This window comes from Aethina tumida, chromosome 1, assembly GCF_024364675.1.
Source record: "Aethina tumida isolate Nest 87 chromosome 1, icAetTumi1.1, whole genome shotgun sequence".
Classification (NCBI taxonomy): Eukaryota; Metazoa; Arthropoda; class Insecta; order Coleoptera; family Nitidulidae; genus Aethina; species Aethina tumida.
In genome coordinates, this window is record NC_065435.1 from 37,427,313 (window position 1) to 37,451,886 (window position 24,574).

The following is a 24,574-nucleotide window of genomic DNA, read 5'->3' on the forward strand; positions in this document are numbered from 1 at the left end:
TAAGTTAGATTTAACTTGATATGATTTATCAGATATTTATATCTCTTGTAGTTGTATTTTATTGTAACTTGTTGTCTGGGTTGCGTGACGAAAATTAATCGATTCAATCTACAATTTATTAATTTAACTAAAACTAATTTGTACACAAAATTCAACCGGTACGTAACAGTTTTGCTTCTTTGATTTGTTGCAGTTCCTTTTTCTGTTCCTCCACAATCAGCTTTCTTTCCTCCAAAAACTGTCTATAATCGTCGGCGTTTAATTCTTTGACCACTTCGATGCCGCACGATTTTGCGACTCCGCAAATCATGAAGCACATTTCTTCTAAACTTTTCGTCTCCAACGTGGGATCTTGACCTTTTATTTTTGCTATTTCGTAAACGTGTTTCAGTGTGACTTTACCTGCCGTTTCTTTGCCCGGGTTCATCGCGGCCCGTTGTATTCCCGCGGCTTGTTTCAGGAAATAAACGACAGGCGGTTTGTTGATCGACAGGTCGTAGCTTCTGTCCGGATTAACGGAGATCTTGCAGGGCAGAGGTATGCCCTCTTTTATGTCTTTCGTTCGTTCGTTGAAGTCTTTGCAGAACGCAGCGATGTTTATGCCTCTCTAAAACGGTGGCGAATGTACGTTTACTAGGTTAGGTTTTAATCGATTAGCGAGAGTACCTACTTGTCCGAGCATGGGCCCCAACGGCGGTCCGGCAGCTGCCAAGCCGGCAGGAATGTTCGTTTTGATTTTACCATGCTGTATTTTCTCGACGGTCTTTTTTAAATTCTTCAATCGCGCAGCGGCCTTCGACATGCTTTCTTTCGAACGACAACGAACTTCAAACGTCACATAACATGTACCTAACCTCAAATGTCTACGATATTGTGATGGTCATGACCGAATCACGAAACCAACCATTAACATCCTTAAATTGTTGCTGATATTGACGACGGCCTGTGCGGCAATTTTGACTGTACATCCGGACCTTAAACAATCGCGTTCCCTGATATGTCACCAATGCAGTCCGGATAACGAATTGTGTTCAGTTTTGCGCCCCACACCGAAAGACCACAATAGTACGCTGTTGTGTCCGCCGAACGCAAACACTTTCTGCTTCAAGAAAAGCGTGCATCTGAGCGAGAACAAGACGAAGACGACGAGAGGATGTGCCACAGAGCTGGAGATCGTGAGAGAAGGTTGTACGGTGCAAAAAAATGTAACAGTCTGCTTGTGCGAGACAAACTTATGCAACGGAACTGAGAAACGGAACGACGATATTTTCCTTTTATTCGTACCACTACTTTTGTATTGTTTCAGTAAAATTCTAAGCGCCTATTTCTCTTTCTTTTATTTTTATTGTGAAGTCGTCAATAATAAGTATTAGTTTTTATTAAACGCGTCTTTATAATAATATAATAATTGACTGACACACATTTATATATATATACACACACACACACACACACACACATATATATACAATTAATTATTATTTATTATTGTGGTAGTCTGGCATTTGCATGAATTTCTTTACAAAATAATCTCGAAAACAAACAGGTGAGAATCTGAATAGTAAATGGTACATAAAATACCGCCAGTCTTCCACTTTGTACACGCTACTGGGGCATTCATCTAACAAACAATTGTCAAACTTGTTATACAATTCGTTGTTGTTAATTTTTTTCGGAACGGTCGGTCCCGTCAGAAAGGACAAGTAAACGTTGTATCTCTTGAAATAATCACCATAAAATTCGTGTTGTTCTTCCGTAAAGCCGTCGTGCATTTCTTCCACGTAGTTCAATTGTTTGGACATGATGTTGCTTTCGGTGGGAAAGGAGCCCGGAATGAAGGTTATAACTTTTACACCGTATTTGGCCATTTCCACTCTGAGTCCGTCAGAAAAGGCACTCAATGCACTTTTGGTGGCCCCGTAAACGCTCAGTCCAGGAAGAGTTGCTTGTGAGCAGTGACTAGTGACGGTAATCAGTCTGCCTGAAACATATGACGACATGAGTTGGAATAAATTCTGAATTTTAGAATGTCTATGTAAATTGGAACCTTTGTGCATTCGTAAGATGGGGCAAAATGCCTTTGTGAGCTTCAGGGTTCCAGTTAGATTTACTTGAATTTGTAAATCAATGAGTCTTTCGGTCAACCATTCAAATTCGCCAAACACCATTGTCGCAGCATTGTTGACCAAGGCATGAAATTCTACAATCACAAATCAAGATAAGTATGTGTACATGAATGTCATAATGACATAACAACAACAACAACAACAACAACAACAACAAAACATACTGTAATTGGGGTGAGTGTCCAACAGATCTTCGACAGTTTTCACGGTGGACTTGACGCTCTCGCAGTCGGTAATGTCCAATCTAGTTTTGATGACGGTCTGAGGTAACAATTGTGAGCCCAAACTGTCCAATTTTAAAAATCCAGCGACGACCACGAATCCTTCTTGCACCAGATGTTCGGCCAAGGAAAATCCCAATCCCGTATCGCAGCCCGTCACAAGCACCACAGATTCGTCGTTCTTTCTATCGGGTAACGAAGAAGGGGTCGAGCCTCTTTTCGTGGACAAGCAATAAATGCCGGCGGATAGGGTGACGGAAGCGACGAGCAGGGATTTGAATGTGGGGCTGTTGCGCAACAAAAGGAGACATGCTGACGGTCCGCCGGCTATCAGGACGTAAGTTTCGTTGAGAATTTCGAAGGCGGCGTACAGGAATTTCGAGTGGGGCATGTTGTCAGGGTTGATGTGCACGTCAGTTGTTAGGCAACTCCTTTTACACGAAACGTAAACCACCAGTTGCTACGTTAAAATGACAGACAACGATTTTCGAAGGACGATCGAGCGTCATCTGTTTTTACGTTGGTGCAGCGCGTCGATAGATGGCACAAACCGTCCGGATCATTATACGTAATTAAAAAAGCGGCAATTTTCGTCGTGTTGTTAATCCGATTAAATTTTCCATTTGCAAACATCCTAATCGTGGAGGAAAATCGCGGAAATTTCGCGCAATCTAAGAAGTGTTTTTTGTTTTATTCCATCGCAGGGAAAATTCGATTTCAACTTTCAATTTTCGGTTTGATTCGCAGTGAATTAAAGTGACTTTTAACCAGATTAGAAACGAGGAAATTGATTGCGAGGCGGAAGATTAAATTGCGATTGAATTGGTGGGAAAAGTGGGGTGCGAAGTAATTAACGTTTTCGTCGATTAAAATTATATAGGAATAAAGTGGAGAGAGAAAGGGAGAGAGAGAGAGAGAGAGAGAGAGAGAGAGAGAGGAAGAGTTGATAAAAAATGAAAAGAAATGAAATAAAATATAATAACATAAGCATGAAAAGTTGTCCAATCGAGTTTGGGGCCTGGGGACAGAAAAGCGGCAATTAGCAAACAAACCCCGAGTCCCGAGCCCCGAGCCCCGACCCCCGTCCCGTCGCGCACGGAAAATCATTTGTCATCGACATCGAAACCCATTTAGGTCGCGACACAAAGTAACTCTGCGGCACAATCAGTTAACCAAACAAGATTCCCCGTTTATGAACTCGCCGCAACGCGAGCGAGAGGCCGCGAACGGGCGGTCGCGTGCGACAGACGGAGACGGCGCGACCGCTACGTGGAAAAGGACGAAGGGAGGGAGAAAGAGAGAGAGAGAGAGAGAGAGAACGACGACGGTGATGTTATTAAAGCCTGGAAAGGGATTTCAATTAGGAATCGGCGGAACGGACAAAAGGGGAGACCGACATTTCATTAGTCAGGTAGTTTATTGGAGCTCCGGTTTTCGTTTCGTTTCGTTTCGTTTCGTTTCGTTTCGAAATCGGACGAATTGTTTTCTATCGGCGATTTCCAATGCAACAAACCGGTTTAATTAACGTTCGTTGACCGCCGAACACATTATTAATATGTTGTCGTCCTGTTGTTGTTGTTGTTGTTGTTGTTGTTGTTGTTGGGATAAAGGAAGGAGCGCGTGTGCCCGTTTCAATTACAGGAAAACAAATTTGGAAGCGGAGGGCGAGGGTTAATAATCGAAAGTTAACGAGGACCTTTTCATCGAGTCAATTAGAAGAGAACCCCGCGCAAACACCGTTTTACAATGCGAAGAGGGCGAGGGTCGTTTAATGGAGTCTTCGATGATTCGATTTGCATTGTGATTTCGGCGTTTGTTGCCAAACTGCGGAGCGGACCGGAGCCCGAAACGTTTTTTCATCATCCACTCTTTAGCTGCGCGTAATTGATTTTAACATGTGTCCCTGTCCGAAATTGGATGAATGGAATGAATCAATTTGCGAGAGCAAAACAATCGATAATCTAATTGAACAACTGTTTTCGCAACGCGCATCTGTCTCACTTCAGTCTTTCTTTTTCAGTCTCAATTACCTACTTGAGCAAAAAGGTGTGAATTGTCGGAGGTAATCCTGTTTTTCGGTAAACACGCCTGTTCAACTCTCCCGACTACAATGCCATGAGTGGCTGAGTGGCTGAGTGGCTGAATGGCTGAGTGGATGTGTGAATGAATGTTTCGCCTTTCTTTTGTCTGAGAGAGTGAGAAAGGAAGAAAGAAAGAAAGAAAGATTGTTTTCAGGTGTCGTTGTTAACAATTTAATCCTCGTTCGAGAATTGTTTGCGGTTCGCACGATCCGAAAAAAGGGAACAATGGCCGTAATCCTTAAATAAGGACATAATGATGATCGGGGAACGTCGGAACGTTTTGGGGTGGATTAGGCTCTTCAAATGAGCGGACACTTATTAACGTTGTTGTCCTTATTGTTGTCGTTGTCGTCATTGTTTGTTGTTGTTGGTGTTGTGGCTATTGTGGTTCAACAAAGACAAAACAAAACGTGTTTGCATTAATTGCATTCATGGAGAGAGATTAGAGTGTGGGAGTGTTAAGAAGTGTTTAAGGCGAATTAAGAATGTTCATTCCTGTGTTCACATTGTGTATTTCGAATCGGATGTTAATGTATACAACTGTTTGTTTGTTAAAATAATTATTTTAAAACAAATTTTACTCAATTCGTAATTAAGAATTATAATCATATTGTATCATATTGTCTTTGTCTTTAAAAGTTTAATTTATAATTTAAGTAAACCAAATAAATTTAAAAAATGAGAATTTATTTCCCAAAAATAAAACATTCTGAGCACATACCGATTGGGAAGTTTTTGATCTTACTGAATTTTGAGAGAGACGTTTATTGTCGGTTCAAATGATTTTCGATTGATATATTGTTATATTATAAATAACAAAAATAAAAAGAATATATATTCAAACATTAAAATATTGGATGGGGTGAAATGTAACTTTCTTGGGAATGAAACAATTTTTTATTTTTTATTTTTTTCATTTTATTCCTTTTTCATCTTTTTGATTGAATCCGAAAATTAAAAAAATAATTTTTCGGAAGCTCTGCAAAATACTTTTCCACGAGTTAAATTTGTTATTGATGATTTAAGGTTTGGGAAGAGATAATAGTTAGAGAATTGGAGTAAGGTGGAGAGAGGAAGTAATTCACTTCACTTTATGTGGGACTGTTTCGGACTTGAATCGCTTCGACAATGAGTAATAATATTCGCTGTTGATGGGTTTTCTATTTTCGAGGTGGTCCACGAAGAGTATGGCTTGATAATTTCATCGGCAGTGGAATTTCTCGAAACCAATATTTGATGGTGTAATTTGAAGGAGCATTAGAACTACTTTTTTTCACTGTTTTATCTCTTAAAAATAATGTTTTATGAGAGAACAACAATCATGATATCAAACACGTAACTGAAAATCAGCTGTCGAAACAAAATTAAGGGCTGTATCGTGTTGAAATTTGATACGGCGGCCTAAATATGAATGGTCAAGGAGGTTACTTTTCATCCCACGTAGAATATAATCGTGAATTTATAAGATACAATTGGTATTGAAATAAAAAGGAGGGAAAGGAACCGCATATGTGCGAAAAAGAATTTAATAACATTATAATATATAAAATGTAAATAGTTTGGATTAAAAATAATGTTATTTAGATTAAAGTTGAGTTTGACCAGAGACATGTTACAAATTGCTAATTGATTGTTCTATTTTAATTATTCTTATTATTATATTGTTAAATTTTAAGTGATTGATAGTAACTATTTCTCGAATGTTTTCGATGTTTCTTATTTTAATCTTTTGTTTGTTAAATTGAAACAGTAAGTAAATAAATGGAATTGAAAATAAGTATGATTTGGGCGGGAAGGACAGATGGTGCGTCGACGGACGACGTGGTCCCGTTTTATCCTATAATTGCGTTTTCGAAACATCCATCCATCCATTAGCCACACTCTCCGTCCTCCTTTTTTAGCCCAACCGGGAACATCGCGTGATCGATTCGGGGATTCTGAAAGAATGAACCAAGTAGGAAAGTCAATCGTTTATGTAACTGTAGAGATGTAAGTGAGTCGGTGAACGCCCAGTTCGGAAGCAGATGTTTTTACCTACTCAGATTTTTATCTGACGAATCCGCTCCATTGTTGTCGTTCGGCAAGCTTCGACTGACGATTATTAAAATGGTAAAGAAAACGACGTTAATTAGGAAAAAGTCACAATTGCCGTCCAATCAACACCAACACCGAATTAAAAGCGCCGGGGTGACTTGTGTGCGTGGCGGCGGCAGAGGCGGCGGCGGCGGCGGCGGCGGAGACGAGGCACCGAAGAGAAGAGCAGCAGCAGCAGCAGCAGCGACAGCGGCAGCAGCGGCAGCAGCAGCAGAGGAGACCGTCGGTCCGATTGGAGGACGAGCATCGATCACGCGGCCATGTTCTGTTTGGCGCGCGGCGATTGGTCGGAGGGAGAGGGCACCGCCCGCCCGGAGGAGGTCGTCCCGTTGGACGGGGCGTAAACGCGGCCAGTCAGTGGCGAGATCGCGATGGAGACGGAACGGTGCGAGGCGACGGCTGCGATTACTGCGACGGCCGGAACGACAACGGCGACGGGCACGACGGGGACGACGACCGCCACCACGGGTTTGTTGCTTTACGACGCGAAACCCAGACACACCATCGACAACATACTGGGCTTGGGACTGAGGAAGGAGGAGGAGAGTGCCGGTGAGACTTTTCTTTCTTTCTTGCTTGACTTGCTTGGAGTAATTTGAGAAAAAATAAAAATGTTCAAAACTAATCGGAAGAATAAAATTGAAGTTATTAAAAAACAATTTAAGTAAAAAAAAAATTATATTATAGATTACAGAAAATGGGAGTGTAATGTGTGCGTGTAATGTTTAGAAATGTTTAACATAATGTATTTTATTGAAATTTAATTAAAAATTAAGTAAATAATTAACATTAACATATTAGAAAAAATAACAAGAATTTGTCTATTTATATGTGATAATAAGTATTGAATAAAAAAGAAAATGGAAAAATATAAAGATAGATTAGAAATGACGTGTGGAATGTTTAAATAAAATTATTAAAAAAAAAAAATAAATAAAAAGTCAAGTTGATGTTGAGAGTTGAGTGTGAAAAGAAAAAAGTAAATGGATTAAAAGGCTCAGGAGGTGAGGGTTAAGGAGAAGGGGGAGGAGGAGGAGGAGGAGGAGGAGGAGTTGCTTAATTAAGTCATCAAGACATGTCTGCGTTCAGTGAAACCGGTATTAATTAATGTTACGTTTTTACGTGCGGCTTAATTAATATTTAAGTGGTCGTTAATTTATAGACGGAGACGACGCTCCCCCCACTTTTTATTCTTTTCTCTCCTTTCGTTGTTGATTAAACGTGTTGCGTTTTATTTTAATCTAATTGCGTGTTCCGCTTGTTCAGACAAATCGACTTACGGAGGGAGCGGAACAGCGCGTCAACCAAATTCAAATCCGATTTGTTCCGTTCGGCCGTTTTTATTGACAGCCAATTAGATTAGGAATGCGACTGATCCCAAACAAACGAATTGCCCTAATTGGTTGTGTGTAAAACAGCAAATCGCTCCACTAATGGCGTTCAGTTCAATTAACGGTTAAGCCGTAAGCATGACCAGGTGCTATCGACGGCTAAAAAACATCTTCGACCACTTAAACAAGATAAGGATCTCTTTTGGGATAAACGGACCGTTCGATTTTGTTAAGCCGTTAATTGACGAAGGGAGGGTGTTGTGCTTTTACAATTTTGATGGCTTTTTAACACGGTTACGTGTCTGTCTCCGTCCCCGTCCCTGTCCCTGCTGGGTCCGTGTGAGTGCGGTCGTCGCATGCGAAAGGGCAATTAACAATTACCGCTTTCCGTTATCGCGAATCACTTTTCCCGCTTTCACGTTTTTAATAACGACGTCGCGACAATTAGGACGCCCCACCTCTCCACCTCTCCACCTCTCCCAATCACGGCGATCGATCCCATCGATTTTGCACCCTTTCCACCCATTCCGCCTTTTAACTGACTTTCGACACGTGAACAACAGCACAGGTGGCTCATAAATTCAGTCCGCGATTGGACCTTTGGGATCGTCGATCGTGTCTCTCCTTATCTGAACAGAAACAGAAACGGAAACGGAAACAAACAGTGTGTGTGTGTGTGTGTGTGTGGCGTAAAGAAAGAATTTGCATAAACGCCAGTTCGGATTAATCAATGCGCATTAAAAATCGATCGCGTGGTGGAAGGGAGGAGGGAGGAGGGAGGAGGGAGGAGGACATGCGAAAGGGCAATAAATTAATTGCGGCAGCCAACGCAGCAACTAACTGAAAAATTAAAATTAACCAACAACTAAACTACACCGTAATTAATTAGTCGTTATTTAAATCACCCCATTTACATAATACATAATTTCTTTCGTCCCTTCTCTTTCCTTCTTTCTTTTCTTTCGCACGATCGATTCTCACCGAAACACTCACTGCTTTTCACTGCTTCAATCTTTGCCCAACGTCGTAAAGTAACTTGTAAAGTCTCAATTTTAAATTAAATTATCAATTATAATTGCATTTTCTTTGTTTCATAAGTAAGTAACTTGGGAAAAATATTCATAATAAAATGTGGTAATATTGTTAACGCATACGTCAACTTGATTTAAGAGATTTTATACTGCATAGTTGGCAAGTTTTAATTTTAATAAAATATGTAGAGAAATGTGGAATTTATTTCTTTCTCATGTATGACTTTTCTCATTTAGGTGGTTGAATTTTAAAAAGGATAAAATATGGCAATTACTTTTACATTTATTCTGTATTTCTTTGAAATTTTCATTATTAACTAAATTTAAAAAACATTTAGTAATTAGATAAATTTTTATAGGGAAATAATTTTTATAAAAAACAAAAATCAATGTTAAAATAATACATTAATATAACATTAACTAAAATATATTTATATATTGTATAATAAAAAATAAGATAATATTTCAGAATTTTCGACTAAAAATTATCTATTTAAGAAATTTTATAAAGCATACTTAATTTTAATAAAATATGTGGGAAAATTGTTATTAAATAATTTGTATATAACTTTAAATGATTAAGTTCTGAGGAAGATAAATTTTGATTAATTCAACTTTATTAATTAATTAATTTTTATTTACTTTATAGTTCTTTGATTGTTTAATTAGTTCTCTTCATTAAATAAATTTAAAAAAGATTTAATAATTTAATATAAATTTGTAAATGAGAATAATTAATTTATAAAAAATAAAAGTCAAATAAGTATACTAAAATAATACATTAACAAAAAAGTATATTTATATATTTTATAATAAAAAAAATTCAACAAACAAATTTATTCCAATGGGTCTTTTATAAATAATTAAAAAAATATATCTATTTAGTAAAATAAATTAAAATTATAGTTATAGCAAAACATAATGATAATAATAAAAATGTAATATTCTAGAAATACAACACCCAAATAGTTTATAAAGTAAAACAACTGAAAAAATGACTTTTAATCAATAAATTAAAAATAATCTTACTAAAGGAATAAAAATAGAATGTTTAAATGAACTTACCAATAAATTAAAAATGTATTTCTAGAAACGCCACCACACCAACAACCTGTAAGGTAAAATATTTTAATTAATAAACAGTAATCATCAAATTAAAAGAAACAATATACATGTTAAGAAAATAAAAATATTGACACTAATTAATCAACGGATTCAAATATTTTCATCTTTACAGCGGTCCAGTTCAAATGCCTCACCACGTATATGCGCATATGCGCTACACTGTTCTTTCTGCAACATTACCTAAACTGTATACATACAAATTGAAAACTTGCTTTCATTTGAATTCTACACAATTTTATAAGACTACTTAATATATTAGATGCTAATTATAATAATATTCTGTTCTTATTAATTTCATTCTGTTATTAAACAGAACACAATAATACAAAAAGTAAAAGTCACAACGATTTGTTGATAGAGAGGAAAAGAAGAAAGAGAGAGAGAGAGAGAGAGAGAGACAGAAAGAGAGGGAGGGAGAGAGAGAGAGAGAGAGAGAGAGAGAGAGGTAATAATGGTAAATTAGTAGGTATCGAAAACCGGTTCGCAAACAAACCGAAACCGGAAACGAGACAAGAATCGGATTTTCCCCCTTTTCGTTGATAAACGAACCCCCAAACAAAACCGTTCAATTATCCATTGTGTGTCAAACACACGATCATTATTATTCACTATTTCCATTCTTTTTGCCCCAAATTAACGTGTTTGTTACATTATTCTTTATCTAAGTGGATTTTAATTTTGTCCAGTCGCGTTTTCACATAATTAATCGCCGATGGGGCGATAAGTGACGAAGCGATAAAGCGATAAAGCGATAAAGCGATAAAGCGACAAAGCGACAAAGCGAATAAGGGAATAGAATAGAATAGAATAGAATAGAATAGAATGAAACCGTTTACGTGTTCCAGGCGAGGGCAGTTGCAATTCGAACGACGGCACCGACCTGCGGTTCAAGATGTCTTCGCAGACGGGCAGCGGCAGCGAAGACGAGGCGGCGGCGGCGGCGTCGGGCGGCGGCGGCGGCGGCGGAGCGTCCGACTGCAAGAAGAAGCACCGCCGCAACCGCACCACCTTCACCACGTACCAGCTGCACGAGTTGGAGCGCGCCTTCGAGAAGAGCCACTATCCGGACGTGTACAGTCGCGAGGAGCTCGCCATGAAGGTCAACCTGCCGGAAGTGCGCGTCCAAGTGAGTTCTGAACTCCTTTCTCATTCCCATCCAAAATTGCCAATCGAACCGATACGCGGTGCGTGTTCTCCGTTCTCCGTTCTCCGTTCTCCGTTCTCGTGTTCCCCCGTTTACGTGTTCACGTGTTCACGTGTAAAATGATTCGAATGACTGTTCGTTGTCGTCGCGGCCGACGTCGTCGTCGTCGTCATCGTCGTGTTTAGTGCTCTAGTTTGGCCCGTTCCGATTCAAACGCGGAAACGCTCAAACGCGACCAGATAAATTAATTTTATTGCTTTATGGTCCCTTTAAACGTTCGTCACGCACGCACACACAAACACACACACACACACACATTCGCTTTTCGCCAGACACTTATTTATAAGCGGACGACACGAACTGCTTTCGGGGCTGTAACAACCGTTTCAAATCAATTATACTCGTTTACACGAAAAAATTCGTCATGTCAAAATTAACTTGGATATTACGAATCAATTATCATCCTTTGTGCTTAATCCGAATATTTTATCTCCTTTATTACATAATAATCGAACATAATTTCAATAATCATTGTAAACTTTTTAAATGTTGCTAAAAGTATAAATCTATTCATCCATCATATATACCAATCGAAAACCGTTTGATCCGACTGAATTTCGAGAGACACGGACAGCAAAAATATATGTACAAATACCTTTTGACTGATTTAAAACTTTTATAACAAATTTAATATGGAACAATTGAAATAAAGAATATGTATATGAAATCATTAATCACACAAACATTTAAAATAAAATATCAAATGTCTATTGCAAAGTATACATAAGTTGAATTTCATTAAGTCACTGATATTGATAAGGTGTAAAATATCAAGTTACAAATCATCTCTATAATTTTTACTTAAATCTACTTTTAACCTTATCACTTTATATTTAAATAAAATAAGACATGTGTAAAAATTGTGTAAATAACAAACATCAATAAAAACTAATAAATTATTTTTGTTAAAATTGAGTTAGTTATTATAAAATATGTTAATTGAATAGATCAGAAAACAGTATTCATTTCGATTATTTCATATTATTTTCCATTAAAAAAATCAGAAAATAACCAAATATAATTGTTTGATGAAATTTAAAAAAAGAAAATTAAATTATTATTTTTTCTAAACGCATTAACAGTTAATTGAGTGAAATGTGAATGCGGAGGGTCTCGCCACCCCTTTTATTACTGTCAAGAATCAAAGGACAATTAATAAAAGTAATGCCACATTAATTTGACTCATTATTACAATAATATGCATTTAAATAAATATAATGTTACACTTTCATGTGGTATTTATTATAAAAATATTAATAACATACATTTTAAATAAACAATTGTAAATAATAAAACATTTTTATGTACTAATTATAAATTATTTCAATTTGTGCAATAGAAAAGAAAATAAAAATTACAATTGAGAGTTTCGTTAGATGTTTGTTTTTACACGTTTTATACAAAATCAATTCAACTATTTACAATTTATAATTAATAATAATAATTACAATTACATTAGACAACAAATAACAAAAACAGAATTATTATTTTCGTTTCTCTAATGAATATAAAATTATTTAATTCATTTAAAATGTTTAGAATAAAGAATATTTTGCTTGAAACACTCATTTTTTAAACTAATTATGTCTCTTTTAATAACTGATAAAATTTCATATATTTTTTTATTTAAATATGTGAAAAATATAATTACATTAATTATATATTAATATCTGTTAAGAATATTATTTTAAATTTATTAAAATAAAAGCTATCAGACAATAAGAATACCGAATTGGATTTATAATTTCAAGAAATGTTGCTGCTCATAAGATACATCGATGCCGTAAGTTTCGATTCACAAGATGCTATTTTCAGCATCTTGTGAATCGATTCATCTAAATATTATATTATTACTACAATATGTTTTGAGATGCTTTTAGAAAAAAAATAAAAAGAATTTAATAATCGATTTCCTTTTATGATTCAACTTATAAAATGATGAAACATACAAGTTTAGAGTTAAAAGAAATATTAAATTTTCTAAAATGTATTTGAATTATATAAATAATAATATTTTATATTGATTTAATCGTTATAATTAGAAATAGAATATATAAAAAGGAGCGGTGTATCGCGAACCGCAATTAAATACGTATTAAAAAAATTATTTGTAGAAATTATGTTTATTGTTTACACATGTAAATAAAAGTAGAAAATATTTGTATTGAATATTAAAAATTAAACACATTTATTTTACTTCTCTTGATAATTCTGGAATGAAAAGGGAACGGGGGTACATTTATCGAGAAGCACAAATAATATTTTAAAATAATAATTATATGAATGTTCCTATTTTATTCTACAATAATCACAAAAGTTTTGTATCTCATCATTTTAACACTTTAAGTATAAACAGAAATCGATTTCAATGTGAAAATTGTATGAGGAATTCATAAAGAATAGTTTTATATTTTTATCGTTATGAACATATGTATGGTTTTTTTCCTACAAGTTACCATCATGTCCCAAAATATATCCGAAATTTAGATAATCGATTCACAAGGTGCTGAGAATGATTTATTCAGAAACGGTAACAGATGAAGATCTCAAAGAATTTAGCTAAAATATTTAATTGATAAAATAATATATTTTTTATTTCTTAGTTTAAAATTAGAAATTTTTCAAATATAATTAATCGATGTCAATAATAAAAATTGATGTGTTTCAGTAGTATCTATCGCACATAAACTATACTTTTATTATGTTAATGAAACGTGCATTGAGTACAACTAACAATAATGAAATAGGAAGTTTTCATGAATGAGTAAAGTCGTTTGTACGAGTAAACGGATTTCCGTTTGAAAAAGATTAGATTAGTGAGAAGAAATCCAAATTTAATTGGAGGAGAAAAAGAAAACACGTGTCTGGCATCGAATTGCTCCCAAATCCGGATTTATAAGCGTGATCCGGAGTTTTGTTCTCATTTTTCTATTTTATAAATGTTCCATTTGGTTTCGTTTGATTAAAGCGGACGAACGGAATAAAAATTAGAGACAGATATTATGATTTGGGGTCGGTCCCCAAACAGTTTGACGTGAATGGACCAATTAGTCGGCCGTCCGCAAACTTCCGCAAACTTCCCCAAACTCTCCCCGTCACTAATGGACCAATCGAAGCGCCGTTCGCCTCTCCCTCCGCGCACGGCCTTTCTTAACCACTCAATATCCGTCGTCCGCGTTCCAACTATTAACCTCATCATCATCATCATCATCATCATCATCAACAACATCAACAACATCGACATCGTGAACATCGTCATTAAGAAGCGTTTTGTGCGGAGGCGTGAAATCGTCCGGTTAAAGCGTAAAACCGACCGGAACGGCGATAAACTGGCAAAGGGGAACGGGCGAACGGAATTGATCCGGCGTCCCTTCGTGAATTATCACCTACGTCGGGAAAGCAACATCTGTGCGGGGCTCTGCGCTCACCCGTCTTTTTCACACACGCCGTCCGTCGTCTTGGAAGACACTCACGCACACTCACGCATTATGATTAAGAGAAAGAGACGAAATTGGTTGTTGGTTAGTTACGTTTGAATAAGCGTTTTGTTGGTGTTGTTGTAAACAGTTTTGCACTCTATTTATTGAATTGTGCCTCTCTCCACTCTCGAACTTTTTCCACCCCTCTGTTCGGTCGTTCGGTCTTTTGTCGGGGCTTAATGGATCAGAAGTCGGGCTTTAAACGACCCTCGAAAACGTGTCCAAACAATCACCCCCTCACTAAAACACCATTTTCCTTACAACGCATTTATTACATTATGTTACATTAAGTTGGATCATTACGTAACGATATTCCAGCTCTTCTTCCTCTCTTCGGCAATTCACACGTGTTTTATGAAATCGGATCGGACTGTTTCTTTGCCGCTTTCAATGCAGAAGGAAAGAAGGAGCCGGGGACTTTTCAGGTTCTTCCCACGAGTGCGGCTCTTTTGTTTTTCGCCGCCGCCGATTGATTGCACCTCCGTAACTAAACAGAACGCGATTACGCAAAGAGAAAAAGAGAAAGGGAGGGAGAGAAAGGGAGAGAGCAATTTAAAGTTGAGTGTTCCTTTTCGCTTTTTGCTTTTGCGCCTCGTTAAAAGTTGCGAACGGATTCAATTATTTTTTAATGAGACTGTTTTGCAATTTATTGTTCGGGATTGGAGCCGAACTTTCCACGGCTAACTAACTAACTTGATTCCGTCCGAAAGTAAATTGTTTGGAGGAACGGCCGAAACGCCCTCCAGAGTCTGCAAGCGACACCGAGTCCGACCCCGACCCCGAAGAAGTAACCCGCGGTAACCGTGTCATTTTCCCGTCAAACGTCGTGACAGGATAATTCGCAGGAAAACACAAGAAACGTTCGTCGGGGGAGTCGTCGGTGGATCGATGCAGCGGTGGTGGCGGTGCCGCTGCTGCCGCCGCCGCCGCCGCCGCGTGGCCGACACGTGCACGCACGCTTATCCCAATTTATTAGCCCGAGCCTGATTGACTCCGCCGACTCCCGACTCCCGACTCCCGACTCCCGACTCCAGGAACCGTCACCCGCACACACGCACCACACACACACACACACACACACACACACACACACGAACTGCTCTCTCTCATTATTGGCCATTATTGCCGGGATTCGGTTACTGTATTCGGTGTTCGTTCGCAAAAGAGATGGTTAATTAACTGGCACAGCCAGTCAGCGAGAGGGGAGGAGAGGAGAGGAGAGCAGAGGAGAGAGAGAGAGAGAGAAGGAGGAAGAACAAAGTTGGTTTTGACAGTTAAACGGTTGGTTTGCACGAATAATTCGACCGTTTGATTTCCCAATCGGCTTCGGTTCCATCCGATTCCGTCCAATTCCAATTCCCTCCGATTCCATTCCATTCCATTCTATTAATTAACTTACTTACTCTTTTAATTTCATCTCATTATCCAACTTGGACATGAGAAATTTATGAATTTATTTTCAATTAAACAAATTTTATTTGTGTTTTTCGTTTCTTAAAATTTCAATTCATTAATGAAACTAACTACAAACAAAGTTTTATTGATTATTATTAATGAGAGCAGTAAATTATTATCAAAAAATAAAGTGGATAAATGTAATTATATTGAATAATATATTATTTCCGACACTTTGGATTAAAATTAAATTTTCACAATACATATTCTATTTAACAATTTCAAGATCAACAGTTTTATTTTTAATTGTCAAATGAACACTTTTTCTATACAATTGAATAAAATAACTGGTTAGATTTGTTACAACAAATGGAAACTATGTGTTTTAATTTATTTATAATGTGCACTAGATATTCTTTTATTTTTGCAACATAAACAAATGTAAATAAATTTATATTATAATATTACAAAACAAACCGTACAAACATGCACAATTAATAAGTCAATATATTAAACATGTTCTTAAAAATTAAGATATTAATCTTATTAAAATCATATTTCATTCATATTCATTGTTAGTATTCAATAATATAAACCAATTTAGTAAAATTAAACTAAAAAAGCATAAATTTCGTATTAAAACAACAACAAACGAAAAAAAAAGATATTGCTAATAATTGAATACAACAATATTTGATTACTAACTTAATTTCGATTTAAAAAATCTTTCGGTATATACATATATACTAAAATTTTATGAAGAGTAAACAATTATTTTTAAAAAAAAACAGTAAAACATTTATTCATATTCGGTGTTCACTTTCTACATATTTTGTTCATCTTCCATTTTATTCATTAAAACCTTAATCAGTTAAAATATTATTTTGTTAATTTGTGTACTATAAGAAGATAAGAAAAAATATCAAGTCTGATGAATATAGTAAGTAGCATCAAAATTTCCACTGAAACGAAAAAACCATATTTTTGAATAAGCTCATTCTAATTATTCTTTGACCAATATGTATTTCAAATTAATCGTTTGTTATTTTGTCAAAAATGAACGTATAGCAGAGTAAATTATTCTATTCTAATCCCACATTACACACATCAACATTTACTTCCTAAATTGATCCAATTTTATACTCAATATTAACGGTTCTAACAACGTAATCAATGAGTTTAATGTTTTCAAAATATTCATCCATCTATTTATCCATCTATTTTTAATCGCTAATTGTAAGTTGATGCAAAAATCCATCAGTCGTTTCTTCAGTATATTTAAAATCCATTTTGTAACTTTTTTAATTCGACTGTTCTACCATCATTTTTCTTCCTTATTTCTTGTTTTCATCCAATAACGTTTTTAATTTAATTTGTTTTTAATTCATTTTTATATTTATTAGCAATACCATTGAAAATTTCACTTAATTATCACATATCACAAATGGTAATTATTTATTCAAGTTCACATTATACATATTTACCACGATAAAAAATATCTTACCATCTCGTAATCAATAACAAAACAACCCTTTAGGTTCAATGGTTTTTTTCTATCAACTCTTGTTTATGAAATGACATTTTAATTGCACCCCTAATAAAATATATGTTTTTCTAAATTATTATAAAAAAATTAAAAAAAGACTAAACTTGTTCGAAACAATAAGAGTGCGTTATTAAATTATTTTCCGCTGTTTATCTTAAAAATTTTAAAACAAATTATTGTTTGTTTAACATATTCCAAAACGTAAATTAATTCATGTTTTTTTAAGAATAACAAAAAATTATTTTAATTCTTTAATTGTATTTATGTACATATATATATATAGTGGAAAAAAGTGTGGAACACATAACATTACATGTTACAAATAAAATTTTGTCGAATCTGTTATAAATCTGAACAAACGTAATTTACTGCAAAATCAGTTCATTAATCCTGATAATCGTTGTATTCACAAATTTTTACTTAATTTTTAATAAAAAATCAAAAATATGAAATCACCTAACCTAACCTAACCTTTAGCTTTTATCATTGCTTCGCATCTCTTAAACATATAATCTACCAATCTCTTTAAGAATTTATTGCTACTGTATGCTTTGAATCAATAACATTTAGATCATTTACGCACAGTTAATTTTTTTATTAGAAACTACTCATTAATTATTTTAAATGTGTCTTTGAGACTTTGTTGTTTTATTGAAATAGCCAACATAATGGCATTTCTTTCTCAGTAAATAAAAACGTGGTGTCATTTAATATATTCCTCCATTGAAAATCTATGACAAGAATGAATTTGCAAATACAAAATGGAACATTATATTTTTCTTTAATAGTATAGCAGTTGTTTAACTATAATTAAGCCATGTACATTTAGATTAAATTGTATCATCACTTTCTCCATGATTTGTCTTGATATTTTGCAAAAATCTTTAAGGAAAAATATTTATTTAATATTTAAATATTTAAGTTTTTATCACATCAAATTATGTTCAACTATTATTTTCCAAAATTTATTACGTCAAAATCAATCGAAAATATTAAGAATTTAAGAACAATTAATCTCAAATAAAATAATAGTGAATAATAAATGAATTTTTTATAAATATTCCATACTTTTTTTCTATTACTATGATCAATAATAATATTTGATTGATTATAATTATTTTCACATTTATTAACAACCAAATTTGAATGTAATTCAACATATTACTATATAGTAACTTTCCGAAGGAATTGAGTAAGCAACAAAACGGATTTGTAAAGTTTGAGTGAAGAACAATCTGAAGGAAGAGAGGAGAGGAGAGGGAAGAGGGAAGAGGGCCAAAGTAGACGTGAAACTCGATTTAAAAATTACGGTTCGAAAAAAGGAGGAGGAGAGAAATTTAAAAGAGTGCTCGCTAACGAAATTCGGCTTCCATTTGTCCCCCCAGTTCCCCCGATCCGGTCAATTTTGCCGGAGCGACTCCGGCGCCGAAGAATGCCGTCAAATTGTCAATTAAGAGCGGCGGGGGCGGCGAGGGCGGCGAGGGTGAAGAGGGCGTTCCGTTTGCACCGAAAAACCGAATTGGTTCGTTTTCTCTTCTTTCTCTCCCTTTTCCTCTCCTCTCTCCTCTCTTCTCTCTCCTCCTTCCTCTCCTCTTCTCTCGCCTTGTTATCGACGCGACAAAGAATCATCGCTTTTATTGTTTCCGAAAATAAGCAATTTCCGCGTTCGTTTGTAGTGAATCGCGGAATCCCGGAATCCGGATTCCGTGATAATTGAGACGTCTGTCGTTCCACAAAACAAACATTCCCGAACGTAAGAAAATCAGCGGAACGCAAACGAGAACGTCACGCGAGACGAACAATACGAACAATACGGAGAATACGGAGAATACGGAGAATACGGAGAATACGAAGAATGCCAACTATGATAAGTCCATCAGAAATTTATCCTTTCCCTCATGTGTGCCATTACGGACGGATATTACACACGGAATATGTACTCACCTACTTTACTTAACTGTACGTACGTCATTAAATAAATTGGCCTCTAATGGACTCAAAACCATTATCATCATTCATTAATATCAATCGGATCGAAGAAAAAATGTGTGCTTCAACAAACACAAATCTAATATCTCTTTTGTTTGTTTGTTTGTTTGTTTGTTTATTCCGTCATTACCGTCGCATCGGTCGATAAACGAATTCATTCTCGATCGAATCATTTAATACCGATTTTGTACTTATTTTTGTTTAGTTAATTAATATTGAAAATTTAACAGTGGACATTTAATTATTCAATTCTACTGAAATATAAATCTAAAATACTCTTTTAAACTAAACGGAATAACTCTTATTTAATCACAATATTATTGAATTAATTTTAATTTACACTACTAAAATTTCATGTAAATATTCAATAATAATACGGAAAATAATTAGTTGATTTTTTTAAATGTTTAATATTTATTTAAATTGAATGAATGTATTCCTTTTTAAAGAGTACAACACAATCACTACATACACTACTATACATGTAACGAAAAATTAATCTAATTTAGTATTTTTATTTTCACAATTTCTACAAACTGCATTAAATATTCTACAAATTCTTTTGAAATACTCATTAATTTAATACAAAAAAATCAAATTAAAATTGTTCATTTTATTGTGAAATCAACCAAATACGATAATAAACATAAAAATTGAAAAAATCTCTAAAACTTAGATAAATTTATGTATTAAATCATATTTAAAACTTTTTAGGACTATTAAATTTAGTTTTAAATTAAATTATTACATTACTGTAACATTTCCAATTTATTTTTTTAATGGTTTCATTATTAACAAATTAAAATAAATATTTTATTCATGTCCATAAAATATCGACATCAAAGGAACAAGTTTCGTAGTTTGAAAATTAATTTATTAACTGATAAAAAAAAAAATGAAAAGGAATTTATTTATTATATTTTAATAAATTTCGTTACTTTTAAAATGAATAATAAAAAAAATTAAATTCCCATTTTAAATCTTTAATTAAAAACCATAAATTGAACTAGAACATGTATTTATAAGAATGTACACTTTTTTGTGTTAACATTATTAATTATATAATAATTGTCAATTATCAATCAATATAAAATCACGTAAAAGAATTGAATTTTTTATACATTTGGTATATTAAAAATCAATTAAATTTGGTGAAATGGGTATAATAAGTGGCAAGTTAGTAACCGTCGTAATTGAGTATCTAAATTGTTCTTTCCACATCATTAGTTTTATTTAGCGGCGTAATGTGTTTATGTGTTTGTGTCGGGCCTTGAAAGAATCAAATACGTTTGTCACATGTTTTACAACATGCAAAGGGGGGAACATTTCAGATTGGGGTTGTTTCTCAGAACACAAAACACAGAACACGATGTGGGGACCATAATTCTATCAACACTATTATGAATACATTATGTATGCTGTATATTTCACTTTATCAACAAACAATTCAAATATATTATTTCTATTCATACATTGTTCTAATTGAAATTTATCTTTATCTATGTCTCGTAATTTAACTCCATCAATCAATCAATCACTAATTGTACACAGCATTTACCGGTTAAAAAATCAAAGTCGTTTAAAACTTTCACTTTAATATTGAATATTATTTGGGATAAGAATAAAGTCGTTTTATTTAAAACCGTAATTTTTAATCTATGAGACGATCTTAAACAGATACAGTAAAAATGTGTAAAATATTTAATTCGACTAAATTTTGGGAGAAACAACATACGCCACAGAGACAGTAAAAGTGTATAAATTGGCCTCACGGAGGAATGTTTCTCTCAAAATTCAATCGGATCAAACGTTTCTCGATCTGTATAGTGTCAGTTACAGAATTGCATTACCACCTTAAGGATTATTTTTGTTTGAGGTGTTCGCCACAATACATACATAGACAAATATATCTAATAATTATTTAATTGATTTATTATAATAAATTTATTAATTAAATTTTTTATCATTTTAAAAAATAATTAAAACAATTATTACTTACGTAATTAAGAAAATACATCACTTTTATTATAAAATTAAATAATATGTGACTCCTTTTTTCTAATATTAACATAATTGTATCTTAATAAATACTAATTATATTGATGAAGAATACTATTAAAAATATATATATTTAATTTTCAAAAAGAAATGTTCCAAAATGAATAATTTGAATATTGTTTTGAGTTGCATATTGTGTTGTCGTAATAAAGGTAATGAAATAAATAAATTATGTTATTTGGGTACGCTCGAATTATATTTATGAAGGAGGAGAAAAAGGAGGAGGAGGAGGAGGAGGAGGAGGAGGAGAAGGAAAAGATGTGCGATGTGGTGGTGGTAAATGCAATTCCGTGAAACAAGAAAACGCGTCGTTGTTGTCATTTCGGGTCATCGCCTAATAATAAGATAATAATAGCCGTAGTTGATTTGTTGTTGTTGTTGTTGTTGTTGTCGTCGTCGTCGTCGGTGAGAGCAAAGAATGAGGGAGAAATAATGATTTTAGGTCTGGTTCCAGAACCGGCGCGCCAAATGGCGGCGGCAGGAGAAAATGGAGGCGGCCCGTTTGGGTCTGAGCGAGTACCACGCCGCGACGCTCTCCCGCGCCGGCTCCTCGCTCTCCCTCCCCATGGACCCGTGGCTGTCGCCCCCTCTGCTGTCGGCGCTCCCGGGATTCCTCAGCCATCCGCAGACCGGCTATCCCAGCTACCTGACGTCGCCGGTGCCCTCGCAGGACTCGAGGAACGGCGGCGGTGGCGGCGGCGGCGGTGGTGGCGGCGGTGTCGTCGCCAGCCCGCCCGACATCAGAACGACGTCCATCCAGGCGCTGCGACTCAAGGCGAAGGAGCACGTCGAGAACATCACCAAGGGCTTGCAGATGGTCTAATATGCGTTTGTTTCGCTTGTAAATAGCTGTCCCACTAACTAACAAACAAACACTCATATTGTAAATAGACTCGGACTTTTTATAGTTTTAGTGTTGTAAATTTGTTATACCGGTGTACATAATCTCTTTCTTTTTCTCTTTCTCTTTCTCCTTTTCTTTTCCATTTCTTCTCTTCTCTTCTCTTCTGCATCCGTGCACACATATGCTGACTGACTTCTCTTCTGGTTCCGGTCGAGGAGAGAGTGAGTGTGCGTCAGTTGCCACATGAAACGGATATTACTGCGATGGTGAAGTTTTGATGTTTGTATTATCTATCTATCTATCTATCTATCGTTAAATGTGGAAGCGAGTCGGGTTTTCGTTTTTATCATGTTTCTTTTCTAGAGCTGTGAATTTTTGTAAATAAAGCACTGAATTTATGGACGAGTTGACTTTCATTCTCCTCATTCTCTTTCCTTTCCTGACGGGTAAGTAGCAATTGATTGACCGATTGATTGATTAGTACTGGTTTGTGCAAACAGGGGTCACTTGTTTCTTTCTCCTGCTCCTCGCTCCTCTCTTTTTCTCATTAAATCTCCAAATTTGCGAGAAGAACAAACATGTGCAGTTTCGGCGTCGAGAAGGGGAGATCAGAGCGAAAAAGAGCGGAAAAGGTCGGAAAAAATCGATTCGGAACCGAACAAACAAGAATTAGCATTTTATTGGATCCCAGTTAGGAAAATCGAGAGAGAGACAAAGCGGAATTAAAAGCCGTCGTTTGATCTCTCGGAGGCGCAATTAAACCGTAAACCGACTTATTAAATTCGCCGAGCGAAAGAGAGACACGAGAGACAACGAGAGACAACGAGAGAGGGAGAACGGCGTAATTAAACTCGATCACTTTTCGGGCTCGGAACTGTTTTAATTACAATTATGATTATAATTATCGTCGTTGTTGTTGTCGTCGTCGTCGTTGTTGTCGTTGTCGTTGTCATTGTAAGTGTTTTATTAGCTACCACGGGTGGTGATGTGTCTATTCACCGGTCGTCCCGTCCGTTATTGCCAAATTGTAAAATCGATGGAGCGGCGGTGTGTAAGTTTGGAGTCGTCGTCATTAGGCGTCATTATTTAACCGTTAAGTGGTTTGTTCACTTACGCCGTGAATATTTAATAAAAGCACAAATGAAATTGAGCAAATCGTTCCGACAATGTCGACGGACGACGATCGTTTTCCAGATAAGAATGCAATAATGAAATGGTGCTTTTTCAATATTTAATGAAAAACTCGTTACTCCAATTCGGTTCAATCACAACAAAAGATGAAAATTCGATAAGCGAAACGAAATTCCCGAAATTGGATGGACCGGACCGGAAAATTCGTGGGGAGAGACAATAAAAGGGCAATTAGTGCGTCGGACTGGATCGACCCGAAATAAAACAACCAATCAATCAGACCTTAAAGGCCCTTTAAAAACTGTGTGTTTGTTTGTTTCCTTCTTATTAGTTTTGTGCGATCGGTTCGTAAATTCGTTCGTGTGACGAGAATCGCGTGACTTTTCACGAAACGAAATTCGAATCGCGCATTTAATTAAGTCAAGTTCAAGATTAGTTTTTATTTCGCCGAAATCACGGACGGCATCACGAACCGTGTGTGTGTGTAAACACGATCGTCTTTTTAATTCGATTTGTTGCTCGATTCCGTTCCTCTTCCAATTAACAACGAATTTGCATCGGTTAAAATCGGTTGACAATTAACCGGTCAATTGGACGGGTACGTGTACGTAATTCAATTAGTATAGGGTCGTTTAAATAGAAATAAAAAAAGCAACGCGTTCATATGTCACGCCACGTTTCCAGAGTGAAAACAAACACACAAGAAAATCGTTATCGTTTAAACACATTATATTTAATAATCTACTTAGCATAAATAATCGAGCGTAATCGTGTTCGAGTGAATAATAATAAAAACGCATTAAACACAACTTATCTGATTCGGGTTTATCGTGCGACGGAGCGGCGGAGCGGCGGTGCGACGCACGAAACACGAAACGAGCCGAAAAAAAAATTAACGAATCCATTAATTACATTAATT

At 35.4% G+C, this 24,574-nt stretch overlaps 3 protein-coding genes across 3 annotated transcripts; 1 reads left to right on the forward strand and 2 right to left on the reverse strand.

The window, feature by feature from the left end:
- Positions 1-102: 102 nt before the first annotated feature.
- LOC109601430 (39S ribosomal protein L11, mitochondrial) lies at positions 103-1,286 on the reverse strand. Its single transcript, XM_020017672.2, has 2 exons — positions 671-1,286; positions 103-607 (listed from the first exon to the last, which is right to left on the reverse strand). Exons 1-2 carry the CDS (start codon positions 800-802, stop codon positions 152-154), a joined length of 588 nt encoding a protein of 195 aa, XP_019873231.1. The 5' UTR covers positions 803-1,286; the 3' UTR covers positions 103-151.
- Positions 1,287-1,360: 74 nt separating this feature from the next.
- LOC109601431 (D-beta-hydroxybutyrate dehydrogenase, mitochondrial) lies at positions 1,361-2,863 on the reverse strand. Its single transcript, XM_020017673.2, has 3 exons — positions 2,291-2,863; positions 2,048-2,200; positions 1,361-1,981 (listed from the first exon to the last, which is right to left on the reverse strand). The coding sequence occupies exons 1-3, from the start codon at positions 2,736-2,738 to the stop codon at positions 1,479-1,481; spliced, it is 1,104 nt and encodes a 367-aa protein (XP_019873232.2). The 5' UTR covers positions 2,739-2,863; the 3' UTR covers positions 1,361-1,478.
- Positions 2,864-6,893: 4,030 nt separating this feature from the next.
- On the forward strand, positions 6,894-22,920 carry LOC109607327 (retinal homeobox protein Rx1-like). Its single transcript, XM_049966658.1, has 3 exons — positions 6,894-7,074; positions 10,855-11,135; positions 22,123-22,920. The coding sequence occupies exons 1-3, from the start codon at positions 6,894-6,896 to the stop codon at positions 22,501-22,503; spliced, it is 843 nt and encodes a 280-aa protein (XP_049822615.1). The 3' UTR covers positions 22,504-22,920.
- Positions 22,921-24,574: the final 1,654 nt, after the last annotated feature.

Excerpts from the sequence above, each read along its gene's own strand:
- LOC109601430 (XM_020017672.2), bottom strand. The coding sequence starts at position 802 with ATGTCGAAGGCCGCTGCGCGATTGAAGAATTTAAAAAAGACCGTCGAG. Across the intron at positions 608-670 it reads TGGGGCCCATGCTCGGACAA|AGAGGCATAAACATCGCTGC; the intron begins GTAGGTACTCTC and ends CCACCGTTTTAG.
- LOC109601431 (XM_020017673.2), bottom strand. The coding sequence starts at position 2,738 with ATGCCCCACTCGAAATTCCTGTACGCCGCCTTCGAAATTCTCAACGAA. Across the intron at positions 2,201-2,290 it reads GGACACTCACCCCAATTACA|AATTTCATGCCTTGGTCAAC; the intron begins GTATGTTTTGTT and ends TTGTGATTGTAG. Across the intron at positions 1,982-2,047 it reads CATCTTACGAATGCACAAAG|GCAGACTGATTACCGTCACT; the intron begins GTTCCAATTTAC and ends CATATGTTTCAG.
- LOC109607327 (XM_049966658.1), top strand. The coding sequence starts at position 6,894 with ATGGAGACGGAACGGTGCGAGGCGACGGCTGCGATTACTGCGACGGCC. Across the intron at positions 7,075-10,854 it reads GAAGGAGGAGGAGAGTGCCG|GCGAGGGCAGTTGCAATTCG; the intron begins GTGAGACTTTTC and ends TACGTGTTCCAG. Across the intron at positions 11,136-22,122 it reads TGCCGGAAGTGCGCGTCCAA|GTCTGGTTCCAGAACCGGCG; the intron begins GTGAGTTCTGAA and ends TAATGATTTTAG.